General features: G+C 47.6%; 2 protein-coding genes across 3 annotated transcripts in view; one reads left to right on the top strand and one right to left on the bottom strand.

Annotated features, from left to right (window-relative positions):
* Positions 1 to 491: 491 nt before the first annotated feature.
* On the top strand, positions 492 to 11046 carry RNPEP (arginyl aminopeptidase). Of its 2 annotated transcripts, none has more exons than XM_062594898.1 (11): positions 492 to 949; positions 1896 to 2036; positions 4523 to 4674; positions 5634 to 5750; positions 5876 to 6111; positions 6961 to 7074; positions 7706 to 7818; positions 8308 to 8416; positions 9277 to 9501; positions 10135 to 10277; positions 10739 to 11046. In XM_062594898.1, the coding sequence occupies exons 1-11, from the start codon at positions 941 to 943 to the stop codon at positions 10901 to 10903; spliced, it is 1524 nt and encodes a 507-aa protein (XP_062450882.1). In that variant the 5' UTR covers positions 492 to 940; the 3' UTR covers positions 10904 to 11046. The 2 variants fall into 2 exon arrangements, with proteins under 2 accessions (XP_062450882.1, XP_062450883.1); XM_062594899.1 differs by lacking the exons at positions 492 to 949; positions 1896 to 2036 and adding exons at positions 1548 to 1563; positions 1708 to 1848.
* Positions 11047 to 13522: 2476 nt separating this feature from the next.
* The window catches only part of LZTR1 (leucine zipper like post translational regulator 1), a 37834-nt gene continuing 28299 nt past the window's right edge, over positions 13523 to 23057 (bottom strand). Inside the window, exons 15-20 of the mRNA XM_062595068.1 lie at positions 20802 to 20958; positions 19261 to 19387; positions 17921 to 18070; positions 17593 to 17698; positions 16845 to 16925; positions 13523 to 14341 (exon numbers count right to left, since the gene is read on the bottom strand). Of these exons, the coding sequence (XP_062451052.1) occupies positions 14225 to 14341; positions 16845 to 16925; positions 17593 to 17698; positions 17921 to 18070; positions 19261 to 19387; positions 20802 to 20958 (738 nt within the window). The 3' untranslated portion in view covers positions 13523 to 14224. The remainder of the gene's footprint in view (positions 14342 to 16844; positions 16926 to 17592; positions 17699 to 17920; positions 18071 to 19260; positions 19388 to 20801; positions 20959 to 23057) is intronic.

The following is a 23057-nucleotide window of genomic DNA, read 5'->3' as shown; positions in this document are numbered from 1 at the left end:
GTCGACTACGAGGCGGGCGAGGGGCCCGGGGTGAGCGGCGGCGGCGGCGGGAACCGGGGGCAGGGCCAGAGGGGGGCAGTGGCTGAGGGCGGGGGGGGGCGGAGGCACCGGTCGAGGGGGTGGGGCATCAGAGGAGGGGGCGGGGCATCAGGCGATAGGACAGCGGGGCCGGGGCAGCGGCCGAGGGGGCGGGGCATCAGGCGAGGGGGCAGCGGCCGAGGGGCGGGGCATCAGAGGAGGGGGCGGGGCATCAGGCGATAGGACAGCGGGGCCGGGGCAGCGGCCGAGGGGGCGGGGCATCAGAGGAGGGGGCGGGGCATCGGCGAGAGGGCAGCGGGGGCGGGGCAGCCGGCCGAGGGGGCAGTGGTCGGGCTGGTGGCAGCCATGTACCGGGGCTTCCCGGTCTCTCTCTGGGGAGCGCCGGAGCTGGTCCCGGTCCCCGTCTCCGACCCCGCTGCCACGCCGCTGTGGGACCCGCAACGGCTGTGTCTGAGCGCACTCGAGGGCGGCCCCAGTCGGAGCGCGTCCTGGCGGCTGCCCGGCCTCGGTCCTTGTCCTTCCCGGTCTTGTTTCAGCGGTTCGGTCTCGCGGCGCCGTCGAGGGAGGGAGAGCGGTGGTGGAGCGTCTGTCCGTCTCTGGGAGCCGGCTAGGAGCCGTTCCCTGGCTGCAGGGAGAGAGGCGCAGGGCTGCTTCACTCTGTGCTTCCCGTGTCTTTCCTCCTGCCGCGTTTTCTGAGGGGAAGCAAAACTCCTGAGGCAGCGCAAGCCCAGTGGAGCGTGACCGAAACCGGGGCAGGCCTCTAAACCTGCAGTTTAGAGAAGCAACTGACCGCTTTGACCACTGGCATTTGGTCCTGTGACTTATCACAAGAGCTGAAGATTGCAGGCTGCTTTGAGGCAGATGTGATCTTTGCCACCCTGCTCCAAATTTGAGCTTCCTGATGAGACAGGTGACCTCAAGAGTTGAGCCCTAAACACCTTCTTTTTCCAGGCTTAGTGCTTACTCTGATTTTCAAATAGTTGCTGCAGCCACTTGCACGTTGTGCTGAAAACTTGCCAGTTGTGGCTGTTTGTGTTCGCAGTTTGAGTTTTATCGCTGCTGGTGTACAAGTGCTGGTCCTGACTCAGCACTGATACAGCTGTACATGCAAAAAAAAAAATCTTTGCTGACATATCTTATTGAGTAGCGATAAGTCGCATGTATCCAAGGCCTCTATGTGGATATTGCTAAGCTAGCAATCTTTTTATTGTAGACAAGGCCTTGGTGTAGGCTGTTCTCCAAAGGGCAGGCTTCATCAGTCCAAAGTTGCCTGTAAGTTAGCAAGGTGAATTTCTCCAGGAAAAATCAGGCGGCTCTGGTTGAAATACGTCAGCGGAGCTAGAGCGGCATCACTCTGGGGTTAAGCATGTTCTGCCAACACGAGGGCATTTTTTCATCTAGAACAGTGACTCTGCTGTCTGGGACCTGGACTGTCCCATCTGCAGAGCCCACCTGGGAAGTGTCGAGAAAGGTGCCTTTGTGCCCGGTTGTCTGTCGGAGGGCAGCGCACCCTGTTTTTTTCAGGTGATTCATGTTTCTTTTCCAGAGGGAAACAGCTTGGGTATTGAGCTGTCCTTCAACTTTCATATGTGCTTCTGGTAACTGAGTTAAATCTCACTGTCTCATATGACTTTATTGATTGTTCTCCTTATTCTGCCTGTGCTGCAGATGTCCTGGCTGGACTCTTTCCAAACTGCCCAGAAGGAGAAGCCTTTCCTTTATACTTCTGGCTTTCCTGTGCTCAACAGGTCCTTTTTCCCTGGCTTTCACACTCCAGCAGCAAAGAGCACCTATTCTGCAAGGATTCAGGTAAAGTCTCCCACCCTCACACAAAGCTGTCTCTTGTCTCTCGTCAGGTGTGTTGGCTCACTCCCGAGCAGACAGCAGGGAAGCAGAAGCCCTATTTGTACACTCAAGGCCAGGCCGTCCTGAATAGATCCTTTTTCCCTGGCTTTGACACTCCAGCAGTTAAATGTACATATTCAGCCACAGTGAAGGTAAGCAGTACCCCGAGAAAGACATGTGGGTACAAATTCAGCCACCTCTGTGAGTTTATCAAGAGCAAAAACCTCATCAAGTTTGTCCTGGTTTTAACATCTTTAAAAGGGAAAGCAGGAAGCTGCCAGGTCTGTCACAGTACACACTGGACACACTGAAACGTTTGGGTGTTGCTTCTTGATTCAAAGACACTGCCCAGACTTTTATTCCTGTACGGAGTTATGGCCACATACTTGAAATGATACTCTGCTAAGGGCCCCAAGCGAAGAAGACACTAGAAAATATTTGGGTTTGATTCTGTTTTTAAAGATAAGTGGATGAAAAGCTTCTCTCCCGATTCCCCCATCCTTCCCAACTATGTGTGATGGATGCTGGTTTGTGTAATCACTGGAAAGAGGATGCACACGCAAGGCATGCAGGGTGTTGCATTGAAAGTTTTTTGCTTCAACGTGGGAGGTTGCTGAAATGTTTGGTACTTGAACCAAAGATATCACTTGGCAATTGGAATTAACATGGTTGGTTTTAAACTTCTGCCTGGTCTCCTCATATTGATGCATGTGTCTTCTAAATAACCGTGACAGCAAACCCAGTTTTACCTCAGAGGTAGCAGGATGCTTTTTTATTTTTGGCACGTGGAGAAGCTTGAGGATGACTTTGAAGATCTAGGTTCTGAGCTGAAGTTCAGGTACGGCTTTAGTAACTGAGGATGGTGACACAGGGAGATGCCATGTCCTGATGGTTTTGTAGGGCGATGCCAGGCTTCCAGAACCCTGAGAGTCACTGACTAATGATGTGGAAACTGAGAACCAGTTATTGGTCCTCAGGTGTTGTTTAACATAAACAGAAATCCTGATTTCTCTTCCCATTGGGGTTCTGGGATTTCATGCAATGCCTCTCAAGGGGTAACGGTTTCATTCATTCAGAGTTGCTGTGGATCTCCTAGTGTGGACAACCTACTTCCTTTTTTTAGGGGAAGGGGGAGAAGGTACCTCAAAAATATTCCTCCTGTCTTTTGATCACGACAGAAAGAAGCTGATGAGTCTCAGCTGTTTGCTGCTTGGTGTGTTCTGTGCAGCGTTTACTCTCAGCCTGCCTGCTCGGCTGTCTTCTCTATGCTGGAGGAATTGCGATGAGATAAGGACAGGTCACCTGCTTTCTTGGCAAGTCCCTTGTGTTGCCGCAGAGGTGCCACTTACAGGAAGCCTGATTCCTGGTTTGTGGGATGGTAGAGAGCAGGCAGGTAATTGAGCAGCAGGGAGATATGTTGGTGATAAGGTAGTGTGTCTGGCTGTGGAGTTTCTGTCTGTCCCCTCCATGTGCAGCCACCCAGTGGCATCAGCAGTGCTGCAGATGGACTGTTACCGTGCATTCACGTTGTGCCCGTCTGCCACAGGCTAGGGATGCTGCTTTCAGGTGTGACAGCAGGCCAGGGCTGACCTCTCACAGAAAGGCATAGGCTGATGATGTGGGAGTCTGTTATGTCTTTTGCTCTGACTTCTTCCCTCAAGTCAGCAAAGCTCCCTCCTGAAGAGTGAGCGCAGGGTTCAGCTACTGTAAAACTCTGACATGATGGTCTGCATGAAGGAAATCTTGTTCTCTGGGACCCTTTTGGGGCTCAGCTCTTGGAAGGGAAGAGACCAGCTTAGTTTCCCTGTCTTATAAGGCAAAATCCAGCGAGCCCAACTGAGAGCTACAGAGAAGTCATCTGTCTTACTCAGCACAGGCTAGAGGATCAAGTGCAGAGTTAGCTTTGGACTGACAAACCGGGAAAGTAAGTTCTTGCATAAGCAATGGCACGAGAAGCAGTTTCTGAAGAATTTACATCCTTCATCCTTTCATCATCTTACATCTTTAATTCCAGCCATTCTCTAGCTCTTTGCTTGTCTTCTGGCAAAGGCCAACCCTATAAGACTGCTCAAGTGACTCTGGAGTGTTACATCCTCACTGTGTTATACTAGGCAGATGTTTGAGCCTGAGTTAATGAAGTGCTGAGTGCCCCCAACCTCTGTGGCTGTCCTGGGAGTTGGGGACACAGCTGCAATCCAGAGTCAATGCTCTGTTCTTCACTGCTCTACCCCGGGCCCTTAAAATCTGGCAGTGTCAGAGCTGTGGGCTGACTGTACGGAGAAGGGCTGACTGGCTGTAACATGGAAGGGTTTGAGTGTGTGTGGCATCAGGTGGTGGCTGAGCACAGTAAAACTCATGCAGATAGGTTTGGCAGGCCCTGGACAAATTCACTGTGCTGTGACATGGTTGTGTTTGGTGCTAATCCGGAGGGGGATGCCCCGTGCCTCTGTGTTGCCACTCGGAGAAGTCTGACCACTTTTGCTATATCCCAAACACTGCAATGTTTAAGAAACATTTGCAAGCAGCTTGGCTGGCCTGAAGTGGGCTCCAGAAGGACACACTGTACCACCCCAGTTGGGTTAGCTAAAATCTCCTTGCACATTACAGACCTGATAGAGACTCTTACCTACATTCCTAGGTCCCTGAAGGTTTCACAGCTGTGATGAGTGCCACCACCTGGGAGAAACAGGAGAAGGATAACACCTTCATCTTTAAGATGTCCCAGCCAATCCCCTCCTACCTGATCGCTCTGGCTGTTGGGGACATTGTTTCTGCTGAAGTTGGCCCAAGGTAAGTAGCTGTAGAAGAGATGAGTGTTGAGTCCTGGTTGTAGGAGCTACTGCCTTGTGAATGATGGTGAAACTACATGGTCTCCTGTGCTCTGTGCTGTCCCATGGCAGCTGTGTGCTGCCTGCCTCTCCCTGCACTTGTGAGCTCGCCTGGAATAGACAGGCCTATCAGGATGCTGACAGTAAGTGTAAACCAGTCAGTCTTCCTGCCTGCTGCATCTGTGGTGCTGAGCAGTGTGTTACCAGACCATGAGCTCTGCCTGGGTGAGAGTGTTCTTTGCTCTTAAGAGTGCAGAGGAGTCTCAGATCAGCTCTGCGGGAATCTTTGTGCTCAATTCTGTTCTCCCTTGAGTGAGTCCCTGGAAGTGCTCATTTCTTTCTTGGGCATGTGAATGAAAGCAGCATGTGTCTGTTCAAGGACAGTCCACAATCTCTTCCCAAGGTCAGTTGGTTTATTCGGGGTTCCTGGCCATTTTGGTGACTATGTAAAAGACCCTTGATGTTCAGACAAGGAAAGAAATTACAGCAGTTGTACTGTCTCATTAGATTCATCTATCACCGGGCTTTTATTTTGTAGTGGAATAAACTTGCAATTATTGCCTGATGAAGCAATAGGGTAAAAGTCAACTGATGATTAAAACTTCCTCTTTCCACGCTTGACCAAACACATCAGTTGCAGAAGGACTCTGACTTGTGGTCTCTCCCCTACAAGGTGTTTGACAGATTGGGTCCTCTGGGACTGCAGAGTGCTCCCAGCTGCCTTCTGCTGATGGTGATGCAATGTGCTGATAAGGGCATGGCGAGGAGATGCAGATGCACACTGCTCTATTCTCCAGAGGTTTCCCTGGCGGAGTGATGTTGGTCAATGGGACCAAATATTGCCCCTAAGCTGCTACTTCTCCATGGGGTCTGTACAGATTCCCTTCCTTTGCGAGGTGTGAGCTCTGTTGGTCTCCGCAGGAGCCGAGTCTGGGCTGAGCCTTGCCTGATCGAGGCTGCTAAGAAGGAATATGACGGGGTGATTGAGGAGTTCCTGGCAGTTGGAGAGAAGCTTTTTGGACCCTATGTTTGGGGCAGGTATGGCTTCTTGTTCTTGATAAGTCTTGTTCCTTTGGGGCTGGGGAGGGAGCGTCCCTCAGTCTCTGGGCCATATCTGCAGGAAGAAGTGGGTCTGTACCAAGCCGTCTGCTCTTCCCTGCCAGGTACGACATCCTATTCATGCCGCCCTCGTTCCCCTTTGGTGGGATGGAGAACCCCTGCATCACCTTTGTGACACCCTGCCTGCTGGCCGGGGACCGTTCCCTGGTGGATGTCATCATCCACGAGATCTCTCACAGCTGGTTTGGCAACCTGGTCACTAATGCCACATGGGGCGAGTTCTGGCTGAACGAGGGCTTCACCATGTATGCACAGAGGCGGATTTCCACTGAGGTCTACGGTGCGTGGCCTTGCCCGGCCTCTGTCCTGACGCAAAGCACGGAGTCCCTGTGTATGGTCTTGCTGTTGTGGGTAGAGCTCTGTTGTCCCCCTGGACAGCACGCTTTTGGGATCCATGTTCTGCTGCTCAGCACATCCTTCTTAGCGCTAAACCTGGGGCCATACGTACTAAAAGTCAGAAGAGTAGCAGTCTGCAGGGCACCTGGGGTTTCTTGTTTTTAGTGACAAAACAACCTCCTCTCAGAGGAATGGGTGGAGCCACAACATCCCTGTTAGGAGGGAGGTGGAGCCCTGCTGGGCAGGGGAGCAGTGATTTTTACCCAGTCTTACCGCATTTCTTTTCTTCTCCCAGCTGACTACAGGAGCCAATACCAGGAGCCCAGAGATGGACACAGGGGTCACATCTAACAGACACTACTCAGGGCTGTCTATTGAGTCAAAATGTGCCTGGACATGGTCCTGTTTAACATGCTGTAGGTGACCCTGCTTGAGCAGGGCATTTGGACTAGATGATCTCCAGAGGTCCCTTCCAACCTCAACCATTCTGTGATTCTGTGAATTCACCTGTCAGTGTAACTGGTGGCTCTAAAATCTTGCTAAGGACTGGTTTGCTGTGCCTCTCTACAGCTCCAAATAAATGCCTGTTATTCCTGTCCTGTTGTTCAATGATGGGAAGAACTGGCCCAGCAACTGCTGTTTCCTGCGTTTCAAGCTAGTAATAAATTAGTGCTTTTTCACTCCTGTAGCAGCACCTGTTCCATTTTCTTACGAGCCCAAGGCAGACACCAAGGCAGATGCCAACATAAAGTGCCTTGGGGTCTCCAAGTGCCTTCTGCTTGTCTTTGCCCAGGTTCTGCATACACTTGCCTGGAGGCTGCAACGGGAAGGGCCCTGCTGCGCCAGCACATGGACAATACTGGAGAGAATCATCCGCTAAACAAGCTCCGGGTGATAATCGAGCCAGGTTTGTGGGGTGTCCCTGTCCTCTGACACCTGACCTGATGGTGCAGGGGCAGACAGGCTGTCATGACACGTGTTGAGGGAAGGTCCTACCGCTGGTGTGTTTCAGAGAGCTAATGTCTTGGAATAAAACCAGCTGTGGTTGTGGGAACTGAGCACAGTGATAACTGGGAGCGGTATGACAGGGCTGTGCTCTGCACACCGATAGCCTGCCATCATCTTGCTGCTCTGGGCATTCTAGCTTCCTGTTTCCTGGAATTTGATGGGAGAGGGCTGGAGACATTCCTCTCGTACTCCTAGTGCCCAGCTTGTACACTGAGATGTTGCCAATGAACAAAATAAGTTTCCTGGTCTCTTTAAGCACCCTCCTGTGGAAGCTGCTGACTGCTGTGGAGTGCTGAACACCTGAAAGGCTGTGCTCTGCGGATGCCTAAATGTGTTTCTGGGGGAGGCCCATGGGATGGCATTGGAATCAGTGAAGTCGCTCTTGCAGAAGAGCTTTCATTTCTTCTTTGGTCCCTCTCAGAGGGTCCTTGCATCTGGTGTACAGGAAGTGGAAGTCTCAGTGCAAGGGCTGTTTGTCTTGCAGAATGGCAGATTTTTCTCTCAAAGTGTCTGTCTTTTTGGCCTGCCAGGTGTCAACCCCGATGACACGTACAATGAAACTCCCTATGAGAAGGGGTACTGCTTTGTGAGCTACTTGGCACACCTCGTGGGGGACCAAAGCAAGTTCGATGCCTTCCTCCAGGTAGGTACATGGGCAGTGTGCATTGAGGGAGATCTGCTGTGCCTGGCGCAGAAGGTTCTGCCAGCGTGCTGGCGGTAAACTGGGGCTGGTGGAGGTGCCAAGTAATGCAAAACTCTGCAGAGGAACAAGGAGGCAACGGGACCCTCAGGAAGAAAGGAGGCTGATCAGGGTGGCTGATGAGAGGAACAGAACATGGGAAACAGGGATGCTCAGTGAGGATTGAGATTAGGGGTGAGCTCAGCATGCACTGGCAGCAGATGGTGGTGGAGTTTGGAGACTTCCCAACAGGATGCAGGGCTAGGGAGTTCCCTGGGGGGCAAATGGAGACCAGTGTGGGCAGGGCATGGAAATGAATTAGCTTCATCAAGCTTCCCCTGAGCCCAGAAGGTCTCCAAGTGAGCTGGAGCAGAAGGAGGGCTGTCGAGCGCAGGCTGGCATGGTGTGAGGTGGTGAGTTTGTGCAGCATTGCTCCCTGTGCTTTCCCTGCAGGCCTATGTGAACCAGTTCAAGTTCCAGAGCATCACAGCAGACGATACCCTCGACTTCTTCCTGGAGTACTTCCCGGAGCTGAAGAAGAAAGGCGTGGACTCCATGCCAGGTCAGCACAGGGTGGCTGGGGGGGCCTCCTGGCCAGCAGGCCCATGGCACCACATTGCAAACCAGCACCTGGTGGGTCTCAGCTTTCTCATGTCTCAGCCAAGTGTGAGGAACTTACTTACTCTGCTGAGCCTGATTCTGGGGATGCTGAAGAGCTACCACTCAGTGTTGCTCTGTCTGCCTGGCTCTCCCTGACCTCTTCTTCCCTTTAATTCTGGTCTGGCCTTGCTGGAGACTGTGTGCAGGTTTGTTTTGTATGCTTGGTCCAGCTCCATGGGTCTTATTTAAGACATTGTTGCCTACTGCACACCTCAACTGTACTGGAAGCAGAGCAGATCTGGCCAGCCCAGGATCCAGTGGCTAACACTGACTCAGTCACTCATATGATTAGTCTGATTTTTTTTTGCATGTAAATCCAGTGCTTACGCTGTGCTTGGTGCTGTCACTTCGGGTTTCCTTACAAAGAGCTGTCCCTGGAGTTTGTCTCTAGTGCCAGGATGTGCGGGGTTGTCACCCAAGCCACTACTGAGTGGCTCTGAGGTCAGGTTTAGCTGCTGCATGATCTTCAGCTCTACCCTATGTGGTGTCACTGAGATCCAGGCCCGGCAGAAGCTATCATCTGGACTGGAGCCTGGCTCTTCTCACAGGCGGTGGGGTGGGCTGTTACTACACAAGTGCAAAGTGAGCGCCAAGTCCTGGAGAGGTGGAGCCTGACCTTGTTAGTCTGTCTGTTCATTACCAGCTTCAGCAGGGTTGTTAGTACTGGGGCGTCCTTGGAGAAAGCTGCATTTGTCTGGGCAGTAGCTGCAGGTGTGCGGTTCAGAAATCTGGTGCCAGCTCTTCCTCCCTTCCTCACTGCAGGCTTTGAGTTTGATCGCTGGCTGAATACGCCAGGCTGGCCCCCTTATTTGCCCGACCTCTCACCGGGGGAGCAGCTGATGAAGCCAGCAAATGAGCTGGCGAAACTCTGGGCAGCCGATAGCTTGAACATGGAGGCAATTGAAGCAGTGGACATCTCTGCCTGGAAGACATACCAGCTGGTCTACTTCCTGGATCAGATCCTGCAGAAATCGCCCCTGCCAGAAGGTAAGGGCCAGGTCACCTCTGGGCTTCAGTACCCAGTGGCATCATGGGTGAATGCTCACTGGTCCGACTAGTTGGCTGGGGATAGGAGCGTTTCACCAGGACACGTTGGTGCTCATCAGTCAGCCTGTCCCTGCTGCAGTCCAGCAGTGAGGTTACTCCATGTCTGGGAAGTCTCAATCTGTGCAGCAGGGCAAGGGCAAGCATTTCCCTGGCCACCGCAGGGCATGTGTATAGTGGCGGGGGGGGGGGGGGGGGGAGGGGAAGCCTTGCTGGCTCAGCCATGATGTCACCTTCCCATGTTCCCAAAGACTGCATTCACCTCTCCATGCACCCTACGAGTGACTTCACCCTGCATGCTGGCCTTCCAAGCCAAGCACGTGGCTCTGCAAGGCTGCAGGTATGCCTGGGCCCAGAAGACCCAGCATGGCCTCGCTTGGGGTGGCCGGGGCACTCAGTTAGCCAGCGAGCACCTGCACTGCTGTAGAACTGGAAGGTGCTGGGCGGCATGGGAGAGCCTGAGGCTGACTGGATGCTGAGGACCACAGGTCCCTGAGGCCTTTCTAAGCAGAGATCTGGGAGTTGGCACCAGTGCCCTGTCAGAGCTTGCTGGCACTGATGCCATTTGTCTCACAGGCAATGTGGAGAGGCTGAGCAAGATGTACCCAAAGATCTCCAAAGCCCAGAATGCCGAGCTGCGGCTCCGCTGGTGCCAGATTGTCCTGAAGAACAACCATGAGTCCGAGTACAGCAAGGTCAAGGACTTCCTCCACAGCCAGGTTGGTCATGGGGCAGTGGTGGCTGTGTCTAGCAGTGGCAGTCAGGGTGACAACAGCTTGGGAAAGACAGGCAGTGGACAAAGGTGTCTCTGGGCTGGGAGGGAACGGGTCTGCTCTCTCGCTTCTCCATGCTCCACGCACTGCATGCGAGAGGCTGCCTCAGGATGTTTGTACTGGCTTGTTCCAGTGCTCTCAGCCTGGTGAAGAATGAGTGATGGTGGAGTTGTCATTGCCTGGAGGGCAACATAGAGCCCCACAGCAAGCTCTACCCCTCTGCCCCACACCAACCTCTAGTACTTGCTTTCCACACCCAGCTGCCATGGCAAGGGTAGCTGTGAAGGGCCAGCAGGAGCTGGGCTATCTGGAGACAGCAGTGGGGTGCTGTGCTATGGTCCCAGGGGCATCACCCAGCTGGAACGCTGGGGAGGAGACTCACATCTAACCTTCACTGTGTCTCACAGGGGAAGCAGAAGTACACTCTGCCCATCTACCGCGCCATGTGGAGTGGGTCAGAGTCAGCCCGGGCCCTGGCCATGGAGACCTTCTCAGCTACAGCCCCCCAGCTCCACATCAATGTCCAGAACTATGTCAAGAAGATCCTGGGCTTGGAGGTGGCAGAGAATTAGTGACTGCTGCACCCTTGGCGCTACTCCCTCTGTGGAGCCTTTCCTGTCAGAGCTGTGCTATGGAGCTCTCCTGGTGGCAGAACCTCAGAAATCTCTCACTCATTGCACACATTTCCATATTAAAGTTCGTAATTTGTACTGTTTCTCTTAGCGCTTTTCCTATTCCTTGGGCTTCGTGTGCATCTTCAGCATGAAGGGCTGCTCCTCCCAGCGAGGAACCAGACCCAAGCCCCAGAGGGACCAAAGTCCCAGCAAGCACAGACTCCTGGAGCCTTCCCCTGGTCTTTGCACACTGGAGGCATCAGCCTGATACTTGCTTGCATTCCCTTGTAGACACAGCAGTTGGCAGTTGGCTTCGGGCCTGGAGCAGCTGATTCAGGCGAGTCCTCCTAGGCCAACTCCTGACTGAAATGGATGTGGGGATATCTATCTGTGCACAGCCTAATCAGCTTTCTCATAGAAGTATTTAAGCAGGAAACTAGCTCTGTGCATCAGTGAGCTGTCATATCCATGCTCAAACAGCAACCTACACAACCAGAAATCTACTCAAACTGACAGTATTAACGTCTCCTTATATAGTACCCTATGCTTATCTAGGACCATCTCTTTGCATTTTGCTGGGCCAATGCCCATAAGCTTTGGGTGATGATACATGCCAAACATGATTTGAGGGCTTTAAAGAGTCAGTATGGCCTACATAGGGAGGAGACTGTAGTTTTGGGCATGTTCAGGACACAGAAGAAGCTAGACAGCTATGCTATTATTTATTCCTTATCAAACTATAACAACTGGCGCACATTCCTAGAATGGAACATCTTACAAATGTAACAACAAGAGCACGTTCCCTGGAACCAAATCCACTACCAGCTCAGGCAGTTCCCCTACCTCATTTGCCTCAGCCCAAGTGACACGAATCCCAGATGCAGGCTGCAGCCCAGCAGGGCTAAACTGCACTGAGACCCGCGGCAGATCATGCTGCGCTTCCAAATGCAGGGTCAGCCTTGCACACACATCCGCTCCTCTTTTTTTGAAGTGTGTTTCTTCATGTATCCCTGTGTAAGAACAGCCCAGAGGCAGATCAGATGGCCAATCTAACAGCTTCCCTGACTGCAATTTTTCATACAATGAAACCCACACATGCAATGCAAGGCTGGCTGAGCACCTGAGCATTTGCTTGGACAAAGCCAAACCCCACCTCCAAAACAAAGGTGCCTACAGTGCCTCACCTCAAGCAATGCCGAGTCTGCGCATTTCATTGCTGAGGAGCTCAGAAATAAACTCTAAACCCCTCAGCTAGTCTGAGGAAATGGAGTCAAAGGGGCTGCATAGGGCATAATCGAAATTAGATGGTTCGTACTGCTGGAACCAGCTGCTGCATGTTCAGAAAGCGGGTGTCCTTCAGTGGAGTTGGCATTGCTGAAAGTAACTTTCAGTATTATTGTAAACTGTAGCATAAGCCCTTCTTCATTTGCAGATCTTCTGGTTTCCCAAGGAGAAGGTATACCACCCATATAACTAATGTGACCTCTGACAAGAGACTTCATTACCTGTGAGGCATTTAGGAACAATCCCACAGGCTGAGATGAGTCCTTGGCTCTGAGATGCAATTGCCACCTCTGATCTGGCTCACCTGTACAAACCATCACCTAGGAGTCAGACTGAGTGGTCCATGAAGTATTTCCCTTGGATTAAACAAATTGACCTTTCCGTTGTATGGTGAGATGGTAACGCCCCTCTTGGCCTACCGCAACCACGTACATGTAGTGGTAGCGCTACAGGCTGCAGAACAGGAGCTCACAGCTGGCACTGCACCAGGAACAATTTACGGTCCTGAAATAAAAATCACGGCTGCGAGGGTAGAAACACAGGGGACAGGCAGCTGCTGTGCCCAGGAGGGCTCTTCAACCACTCCAACTCTGTTATTTCAAGAAACCAAGCAGACAGTAGTACAACCTCTGGGCTGTCTTCTCCTTCACACGCGCTTCTCAGGCAGCAAAAAAGGAACAGAAAACCCATCTAGTGAAGATCTTTTGCACCACTGGATGCCAGCTCCTGCTAATGCATATGGCCAGAGATTTCACCTGCTGTAATGCCTTCTCTCCCTGTCCTGTTGGATGGACAAGGACCGGGCAGTAGGTGTTCACCTCCATGGTCCGAGGAATGCTGCAAGCTGGCATGACTTGAGGCAGGACAAGATTTTGATTCTCAACATCTCTATCACTCCCCTCCTGCTTCTAGGCTGTCCCAGGTGCTCTCGGCAGGGCAGGGGAGCAGTTCTGTTCTGAGCACGCATCTAACCAACGCCAGCTGACCTGTGCTCCCCCACCAAGCTGCAAAATTCTGCAGAGAGGGAAAACTAAAGCTACTCTCTCCCTTAGGAAGTGCAGGAAGCGTCCGACGAGGGGCTGAGGAGCTGCAACAGGAACAGAGCAGCAGCTGCTCCTGAGCTGCCTGGGAAGGGGCCTCTGCCTCCAGTCACCTTCCTGCAACGACTAACAGAGATGCTTTAGTGCAAAATGAGTAACAAGATGTGGCACAGATACTTATTTTTAACAGTAACCTTGAAGCTAGGAGTTCTTTTTTGCTTAATTTTTGAAAAAATTGAGGTCAAGTCAATAGTGTAATGCAAGGAGATGATGTTAACTGTTTATTAATACATTGATTAAGAAAGGCTTAACGAGACAGGATTAATAGATTTTACGGTCAGAAAGGACCTCTGTGATCTTCTAGTTTGATCTGCTGCAGAGGTCTGGACTTTCTGCAGCTCACCAACTGAGGCAGCTGCAAAAGGGCTTATCTTTTAATCCACGCCATGGAGAGTCAGTCTCTGACAAGCCACTGTATTCTGGTCCATCAGTCAGCCTGCTAACACCATGCCTTCTACATCCCGTGTGGTTGTATCTGATCTCAACTTATAGTCCCTGGCTGTTTCAGCTGAAGTTCTTTAAATAATATAGTTTAAATATTGTTTCAAAACATTAATGACTCATTTATGACTTCTTTATTTTACAGCACAGAAGTAATTATGGGCTTGATTTTGGATTTAGTTACCCTCAAAACCAGGTGGAATAAATTCATCCCCTTAACGGTTTCGATTTTGCATTTGTATAGCAGAGACCAAACCCTGCTCCACAGAGGCACAAACCACGCAAAACCACAGGAGAGTAACAGTCAGCTGTCCACGCTCTTCCTGGCCGTCTGCTATACTGCGTCAGCGCTCTGAGCAGCTCAGCACAGAATGGTAAAAATGGAGAGAGTTAGCTGTAAAGTGCTAGCTTGTTTTTTGAGGAATGAACGAAATATTTGGATTACCAAAGCACATCATATGTCTGAGCCCAGTTCCGCACACTGCTTGTCTGATATGTGATTAGCTAACGATTCTATGATGTCAAGGAGGAGTGGCTGACTTAGGGAGCGAAGATTTGGCAACTTGGAGACCTTCAAGGAAAAGAAAAACAAAACAGAAGAACACAAGGAAATTAAAACCCTCCCCAAACCGTAGCTTACATATCACCAGTTTTACCCTACCACCCCACGTGGGACGCAAAGGACACGGGCGTGCTGTGCAGGGGCTCTTCACCACAGTTGAGTCATGACTTCCTGCACTTGTGTTCCAACCTCCGTGGTGGCTTTGCCTGTATGCTTCCCACAGTCAGAGCAAGTCATTGGAGTATTAGTCAACACAAACTTTTGCCACATCAGATATAGGAGAATTTACAATAAAATTCACGCTCTTAATCTGGTCAACTCAGTGTCAACTCTTATCTGGAAAGGTGGTCTGTACATTCCCTTTTTTCCCCCACATCTTTATAAAAACAAGCCATTATTAGTGTTCTTCCTCTTTCTAAAGTTATTACCTGCGGTTAATATCTATGTGAAGGCCTGAAGGAGAACTCTGCCTAAAAACTTCTCTGCTTTTCCAGCCCAACTGATCTAATAAAAGATATAACCTCCCTCAAAGAAGCTTGACTATGATAAAGATATTCTGAGCATCTTTTGAAAGTCAGGAAGGAAGCTGCTGAGGCTGCTTTCAAAAAAAAAAAAAAAAAGAAAAAAAAAAAAGAAAGCTCAAGATATATGCTTTAATATGCCCAAAATAAGGGGCCACAAGGACTGAGAAAGAAAGGGATCCCCCTTAATGCGGGTGGGAGGCATCTGCTCTCAGAGGCACACACTACACAGCAACAGAACAGGACCATATGCAACAACAGGGGCCGGTGTCAGAATACAAGCAAACACTTAACAGGAGAAATTTTATTAGGGCATTTGCACAACATAGACACACAAGAGCCTAAATACAGTGTTGCCCAAACTACTGAATGTCTTTGAACAGTCCTTTAAATGTTCTTTCTGCGGGAAAATTTTAATTTTCTCAATAGAGAACAGATTAATAAGTTGAAAAAGTGGCAAGCGTTCCAGCCCAACGATGCACACGCAGCCACACAGTGCCAGGCCAAAAATCACACATCAAAGCCTCTCAGGCCAAACATAACATTGCATAACTAAGATTTCTTGCACATCTGCTTGACAGTCTCCCAGCCACATTTTGACAAAAGCTGTTCTAACAGTCAACCATTTCAAATTCAAAAAGTTTCCACAGAGCTTGGTTAGTAAAAATGAGCACAATTGGTAACACTCTCCATTCAAATCTTTTCTTTTTCCCCTGAAGTGCTGTGATGTTTATTCTCCCAACAAACATTTTGGTGAGAATCATTTGAACCTGCTTGTGGGCCTCCAGTGGGATGTTGAGACCATGACATTTGAGCTCTCAGGGACTAAAGAGTGCTGATCTCACACCCCAGGAGATGTCCCAGTGACCAGGCTACTCTGCAACCTGCAGTGGGATCATTCTCCAGCCTATGCTGAAGCTGGGCCACTCTGCAAGATTCACAAGGCCAGAAGAATACAAGTAAGATGAAGCTGGGGGGCTGTAAGCTAGTGCTGAGGACCTTCCATTGGGCATGGGGCTGCTGAACGCTGGCTCCACTCTCAAAACTTTTTCTGCATTTTTAGTGATTTCTGAATGTGAAATGCATCACCTTGGGCAACTTTGGCATTCAGTAAAGAGCCTGAATACCTCCCTCTGAGTATCTCATCTCTAGGTACAAACTGGACCTAATGGTGCTTTCCTTCTCCATGGGCAGAAATGAGAGGACTGAGAGATTAAATATACAGATGATGGCAAGCTACTCAAATACTAACCAGGAAATCACTATCAATAAAGCTGTAGCATCCAGAAATCCCAGTTCCTAGTCTCTGTGATTTATCTACCAGTGTAACAATGCTAATTGTCTACAACAAACTGATGACATGCTGGGAAGCTCTCATGTATCATATCTCGTATGATACAACTAAATGACAATACCCATATTCTCTTGAGTGAGGACAGGAGTATCAGTACATCAGGCTCTTGACCTTTTCTATGACTAATGCATCATCCTGTGTGTCACAAACATGGAAACTACAGAAAGCCCAGGGTGGTAATCTGCCTTATGAGCACAGGACAATATAATCTCTATGACAGGGAGAATGCTTCAGCAGGAATGCAGACAGCACACTTGTAACTGCTAGTAGGAGAGAGAGAGAGAGAGAGAGAGATTTGCGCATTGGATACATGGCAAACTGATCTTGTCATACACATGAGATCCCAGCAATGGCGTGGCACAAAGCTAAGAGCTGAGGAAGAACTGGAAATGGAAGTAATTCTAGATAACTTCTGTTTTGGTAGGACTTCACATCTCCAGATCAGGCTGTTCTATTACTTATTTTTTAGTATGAAAAAGCATGCCCAGCAGATTTGTCAGTGCGTGTCAGTGAAACCCAGCCAGCTTCAGCTGTCTCAGAGGAGAAAAAGAAATGGATCCCCACATTAAAGTGTCTTTAACCACCGGAGTGACAGAGGACAGCAGGTCTCAAGAGCCCCAGAAAAGATGCAACCAACCTTGGTGAACTGGTGAACGATGATGTGCAGGCAGTGCCTCTTCATGTCCAGGGCTTGCGTCTTGTCAGCTGCCTCCAAAATCTACAGCGAAAGCAAACCAAGATGCGATTTGCGTTCTGTGTTGCTCAGATGAACAGTACATGGTACACTACGACCATGCAGAAAGTACGGAAACAAGGCTGCTGCAGGCTGCATTCCCCCATATGCGTGACCCATTCAGGGCCAACACCACTAGGAAGGTTTGCACAGTCTCCCTGAATGTCACTTTGGTAGCGATTCAGTGAACTGGCACTGGGGGACCACAACAAGGGATACGATGAAGCGGAAAGCGATTTGTTCAAGGAACTAACTCTTAAGAGCTATCGTATCAGATGACCACATCGGAGCACTTTCTTGATATGACAGGTACACATTAGTCACCTGCAGCACTGCACAGGCAGCAGGCAGGCATAATTTAGGAAGAGGAGAGGCTTTATAGTTTTACAATGTGTTCCAATATTATTATATTTTTCATGCTCTCCTGTACAAATGTGGCCCTAATTCCAATACATTCAAAGACCTCCGTAAAAAAAAAAAAAAAAGAACCCATACTTTCTTTACCTTATAAGTTACATGCATTCACATTCTACAGCTTAAAAGTCAAAAATTTGCGTCAAAAAAGAACAAACTCTAGGCTCATTTGACTAAGCCCTTTGGCTTTCCTGTATTTAAGACAAGTGACTAATTAAAGCTACTTGGGGACAACTACCTGGAGCACATTTTCCACCGTGACGTTCATTTCTAGATTCTGCTTACAATAGGCTTGCAGTCTGTTGTTGGAGAAACCGTAATAGTAAGGTGCTGCAAAGAGGTAGCTGTTAATCCCATTAAGGAAAAAATAAAAAAACAAAGGTAACAGTAACTGATTATAAATACATTGCAATGGCAGAAGTTGAGAATTCCATGCATATTAATGCAAAACTGATAAATAATCCTTCCAGGCTATGTCCCAGGTTGTGTCTGGCTATCTAGAGCAAAAGGAAGCTGAGGTACTGTATATGCACTTTAAACAGCTTCTTCTTTAGATTAAAGGATACAGAGAATCCTCAGGAGGCATGTTTACCTCTCCGTAATAGATATATCTAAGCATAGATTCAAATGCTTGCTTGCTGGGAACCATTTCACCTATAGATATATTTACTTGCCCATCTTCTGGCATAAAGGAACGGAACATGGCTTCAAAGTAACTGGAAAAGGAAATAAAATTAATATATAATTAAATATTACTTATATGAAATTACATATTAATGTAATTAATATAATTATATAAATTTATATATTAATATAATTAATATATAATTATATGACCCATAGAATACAAGCTCTATGGGCCACATCTGCAGACATATGGTTTAATCCAGTATTGTTCAAAGGCAGCTATTAGGCACAAGTAAGTAATTTCAGCTGACAACCTGGGGTAAAATATTGCTAAATTGTTATGGAACCTGGAATTTGTCTCTGTTTCTTGGAAATTAGGACACTTGATGCTCTGATTTTTGTCTAATTTGCATAAGACCCACTAGACAGCTTAAAGCGTTGCAAGTTTCCTTAGTATCTCCAGGCTGCAACTGCCAGTCACACAGGCTTGTTTTAAAGTTGAGAGATGCTTCTGGGAAAATACTCAGGTAACTAATACTGATTATTATTATTGGGATGGAAAAAAATTTCTGATGCTATTTGAAGTGGAAATTTTATATGAGTGCTTTATGTTCTGTGGCATGTAAAGGCCACATATATACAACATCCTGCGCAAGTGAGGGACAAACTCACTTCATCCATGTATTGAGGAGGGAGAATCATAAGCATCTTTAGCAGAGTGAACTAGTTGCCTCTGTGACAATGTACAGGAACAATCTGGTCTCTGTCAGGCACCATTTTTTTCTGTGCTTGCTCATACCTAGTCTTAAACTTCAGCCAGTGAGAAAGAGATACACAGGTTTCACGTGATCTAAAATAGATGTTCACCATCAGTGAATTCCTTCTGACCCCAGTGAACATCTGTTGCTTTCCACTTCCTTAAAAAATTCTTCTATTTTATACCCTCTTTCCCCCTTGTGATTTAATTAATTCTTTGTCCTGCAGTGCAGCTTAAATATCATCTGGGGAATCTCTATGGTTTTAATTTCCTCCTATCTTTCCCTGCTGGGTATCAAATTGAAAAACAGTTAATCACTGTTGCTTAAAGGCTAATTGTGCTTATTGAGCAAAGTTGCATCTTATGCACACACAAAGTTCCTCCCTGCCTCCTATGCAAAGCCAGCTGCCCCACACATTGCACAGTGCTGAATTTTGCACATACAATACTTGTTATAGCTCTAATGAACAGTGACTCATTTAGAGGAATTTCCAATTTCACTTTTAGGGCAAAGGCTCTCACCTGGAGCGGGCTGCTAGGATTGCTTTATGGGCTGGCCGTGGGTGGCCATCTAAGAGAAGGATGATATCACAGAATTCAATCCCAGCTCCTTCGAGGTAAGCCTTCATATCCTGAATTAAAGATGTTCCTGAAAGCCAACACAGTGAAATAGTTAAAAAATAATAATAATATAAAAAAAAAGACATGATGACAGTGCCAAGTAGCTAGGTGATACTCAACTAATACACAATCCAAATCACAGCTACAGGTTCCCCTTCCTTTGGGATCTATGGAGTGACTGGCAGCCAGGCCCTTTCTCCGAAATGAGCTTCATCCTTCCCCACCACAATCCATTACCTACTGCCTTTCCCAGAAGCATATCTGGCAGCTCTGTTTTAAACTGCTGACAGCAAGCACTGGCAGTAAGCCACGGTTTCTATACATATAAGTGATTTTTCCCTACCTTTTGGTTTCCAACTACCAGGAATATAAAATTTTGTCTCTGTGCCTAAATGGAAAAGTTCTCCTCCATCTTTAATACAGGCTTCTCCTAATCAACATTTTAGGATAGGGTAATAGAAAACATAGAGAAATCATTCAAGTCTGATCCAAACACATTCCTCCTTTCAAAGTTCATCTTTCAATTCTTTGGTGTTTGGATCTCTAGCACCCTTTCATTTTTAGGGTACAGAGGCTGGCTATCTTCCAGGACAGTGCATGTCTCTTCTTCCTGGGACAAATGTCAGCCAAAGGCTTTCCCCTTGACCTTCCAGGGGGACTAGCATTCCCCATCTACTCCTCCAGTACACGATTCTTTTGGCGCAGTATTCCAAATCAGTACTGGTAATGCCTCGAACTTTGGGGCCTCAGTAAATGTCATTACTGCATTTCTTTTTTTTTAGCCTCAGGATGACAAAATCTTAAATAAGGCTAGTCCGAAATCAGTCCTCGATGAATACTGTAACAGAATTGTAAATCAATTCTTCTCCTTCCAGCACAATCACAGAGTGAAAATTAAAAGCATGACTGTTAGTACAAGTTATTTACCTTCTCACAGTCTTCTCCTCCCTATCTTCTCTTCTTCCTTTAACTTTTTCTTGTTGTTGTTGTTATTTTTTCCATGCTTTTTTCCTTTCTCTCTCATAAGTTCTGTTCTGTCAACACTGACTTACTCCCAAGATCCTCTTCCTCACTGCTGCTCCTGCTTTGGTGACAACTTATGAGCAGGCCAACTCCCCTGCTCAGCTTGTTCACTTTAACTGAATCCCTACTGCCTTTTTGTTGAATCCTTCTTAATATCTTTCCATTCCTTCTGCCTCTCTGAACAGATACAGGATACTTTATTCTTACACATTCTTGATTTATATATTGCATGGAGAACATGACTAAATACCACACAACCCTTCAGGTATTTTGATGGGGACAACATTCTGATTGAAGTTCACTGCAGAAAGAACTGGAGTGCTCTTTCTTGGTCTGGGAAGCAGACTAAGCACAGCCTAAACTAAACACACCACTAGCAGCTCAAAAACACCACAGCTTTTATAGGACATAAAAGTTACCAATATCAAGTGGCTGATCGGAATGCGTTCGAACAGGAGGTTGCTGTTTTCTCCGTACAATCTCCACTATGAGGGATGAGGAAAGATGTTCAAACTCCTTCATCATTATTACTTGATTAAAATGTGATTCTTTCACCACAAAGTTCAGGCAATGTTCCTTAAAGAGTAACAATAAAAAAAAGAAAAAAAAAATGCACTGTTTACTCATATGAAGAAATCTTACAGCATCACATAAATTAGGAAAAAAACCTCCCATTTCAAAATCTAACCAATTTTTTTCTGGTGGCAATATCAGTTATCAGCATAACTAGCCAGTTTGATCTTCATTAATTGTTCAAAATCATCTACTGCAATCAAGTAATATAATATTTGATGTTACAGAATATTCCACCACCTTCAAACAGGCTTGCACCTTGCAATGCTGCAGCTGCTCCCTGTGTTGTAGAAACCAACTCTCTTAAGGATGAGTTGTTCAGTTCTCAGATATCCTATACAAGGGAAACGGGATTCTTTTCAGACAACCATAGCCATCAGGAATACATCTCATTGCCTGATGTGCTGCAACCCAAAGGCATAAAAAGCAGAGCATGTCCAATCATCCCTTAGTCGTTTTATAAGCCCAAAATCCCAGAGGAGCAGCACTACGCAGAAGCTGAGAATGACAACAGCTCGTGATACCTAGAGGATGACATGTCCTGAAGAACCACATTAGATAGGTAAATAGTTGCCCCTTTTCTTGTGACTGTCCACATGGATGCCACAGCTGGAACTGTCAAACACTGATCCTTTCCTTACTAAATGACCATTTAGGCTCCTACCTGAACAGGAAATTCAGGACAGTTAAGTGTCTAGAAAAGCCTGACTAAGAAATAACAAAGAGGAAAAGATTAACCGACTTCCATCAAGCTGCTCTGAAGTTCTATAAAAATTGGACTGACAGGAGATGCCAAAAAGCTCACAGAGTCAACTAAGATTGGTTGCTGTCTTGTAATAACAGCCCGTACAATTAGACACCCAAAGTTAATTAGAAGGTTAAAGAGATCTTAATTGTATCTACTAAGGGTACAAGTAGTTTCCAGGATTTCCTAAAGGATCTTGTCCAAATTTTGCCTTAAACTTTTCTTTAAAGGTTGCAAACAGTGTCAAACTCTTGCAGGCTGTTGTATTACAAAATTGCTAGAAAAATCAATGCAACTAAAAGGTGACAAATGAACTGGACCCAATGCTCAACAGTTAAAGAGAGAAAAAAAATGGCACTGCTCTTGCCAGTGTGAACCAAGGCTTTCCATCCATCTAACTACAGGACATCCTCATCAGCAAATAAATATAATTATACCAGCTCGTCATAAGGTGAGCAGACAATTCACTTAAAGAATAATTCCTGTTTTCTTCCAAGTTATTTCACTGGGACCCAGAGATCTGTCCAGACTTATCCACAAAATGTTTTAAATAATGACTAGGATGCTGGAAAAGAGAGTAGCCTTCTGCAGATGACACCTAGCCATGAGGAATAACAACCACTTGAAAGGACAGGAGGCCAATTCAAAAAGACCCTGAGCAACTACAGTGATGCAGAAAAGTCCCTGCCACCCTGTTGGCAGCTAAGGCAGGTGGATGTAGCTGATTTATCTGAAATTATTGACAACAGATCTACGAGCACTGAGACACTCAGTTCCTGAGCTTCTAGGTAGCTGATGGCACCATGGTCCTGGGCACGAAAGGCTGTGCCAGCATTTACATAATTGCTGCTGACTCTGCTACTGTCTTACTGGATTTTCTTTGCCCAAACACAGTGCATAAAGAGAGCCTGAGGAAGTGCTGGGGTGTGTTGGTTTTTCTAGCCCCAATCTGATTGTAACTGTAAGCTTTATTTCCAGAGGCTGTGGACACGTGCACAGGCTTATCAAATAAGCATTGCATGAACCTTGCATTGACTCTTGGACTTGGGTGGAGGAGCTTCTTCTCTGAAGTTTTGAGGAGAAATGGCTCTGGCTGCCCTTGGTAGGAACCAGAAGACAACAACACAACCATGGTCTGAAGCCTCTGCCATGAGGTTCGGCAAATGTCTCCAAGCCCTTTCCCATTATACAGAGATGGAGAATTGCCACCATATTTTGGTTTCCAGTAGATTGTTTTTAGACTAAAGGCATAAAAACAGAATTTCATTTTTCATCAGATCAAAGAACCTGTTTACAGTCTCTGCAAAAAACAGTGGGACCAGCAAATGCACTGGCTCCATCTTGCTGTAATGAAAAA

The sequence above is a fragment of the Rhea pennata genome, chromosome 25, assembly GCF_028389875.1.
Source record: "Rhea pennata isolate bPtePen1 chromosome 25, bPtePen1.pri, whole genome shotgun sequence".
NCBI lineage: Eukaryota > Metazoa > Chordata > Aves > Rheiformes > Rheidae > Rhea > Rhea pennata.
Note: the sequence above shows the minus strand (reverse complement) of the source record. Positions and strands in the feature narration are given on the sequence as shown.

Coding starts and splice junctions, on each gene's coding strand:
- RNPEP (XM_062594898.1), top strand. Junction 6,112..6,960: donor GATTTCCACTGAGGTCTACG/GTGCGTGGCCTT, acceptor GTCTTTGCCCAG/GTTCTGCATACACTTGCCTG. Junction 9,502..10,134: donor GAAATCGCCCCTGCCAGAAG/GTAAGGGCCAGG, acceptor TTTGTCTCACAG/GCAATGTGGAGAGGCTGAGC.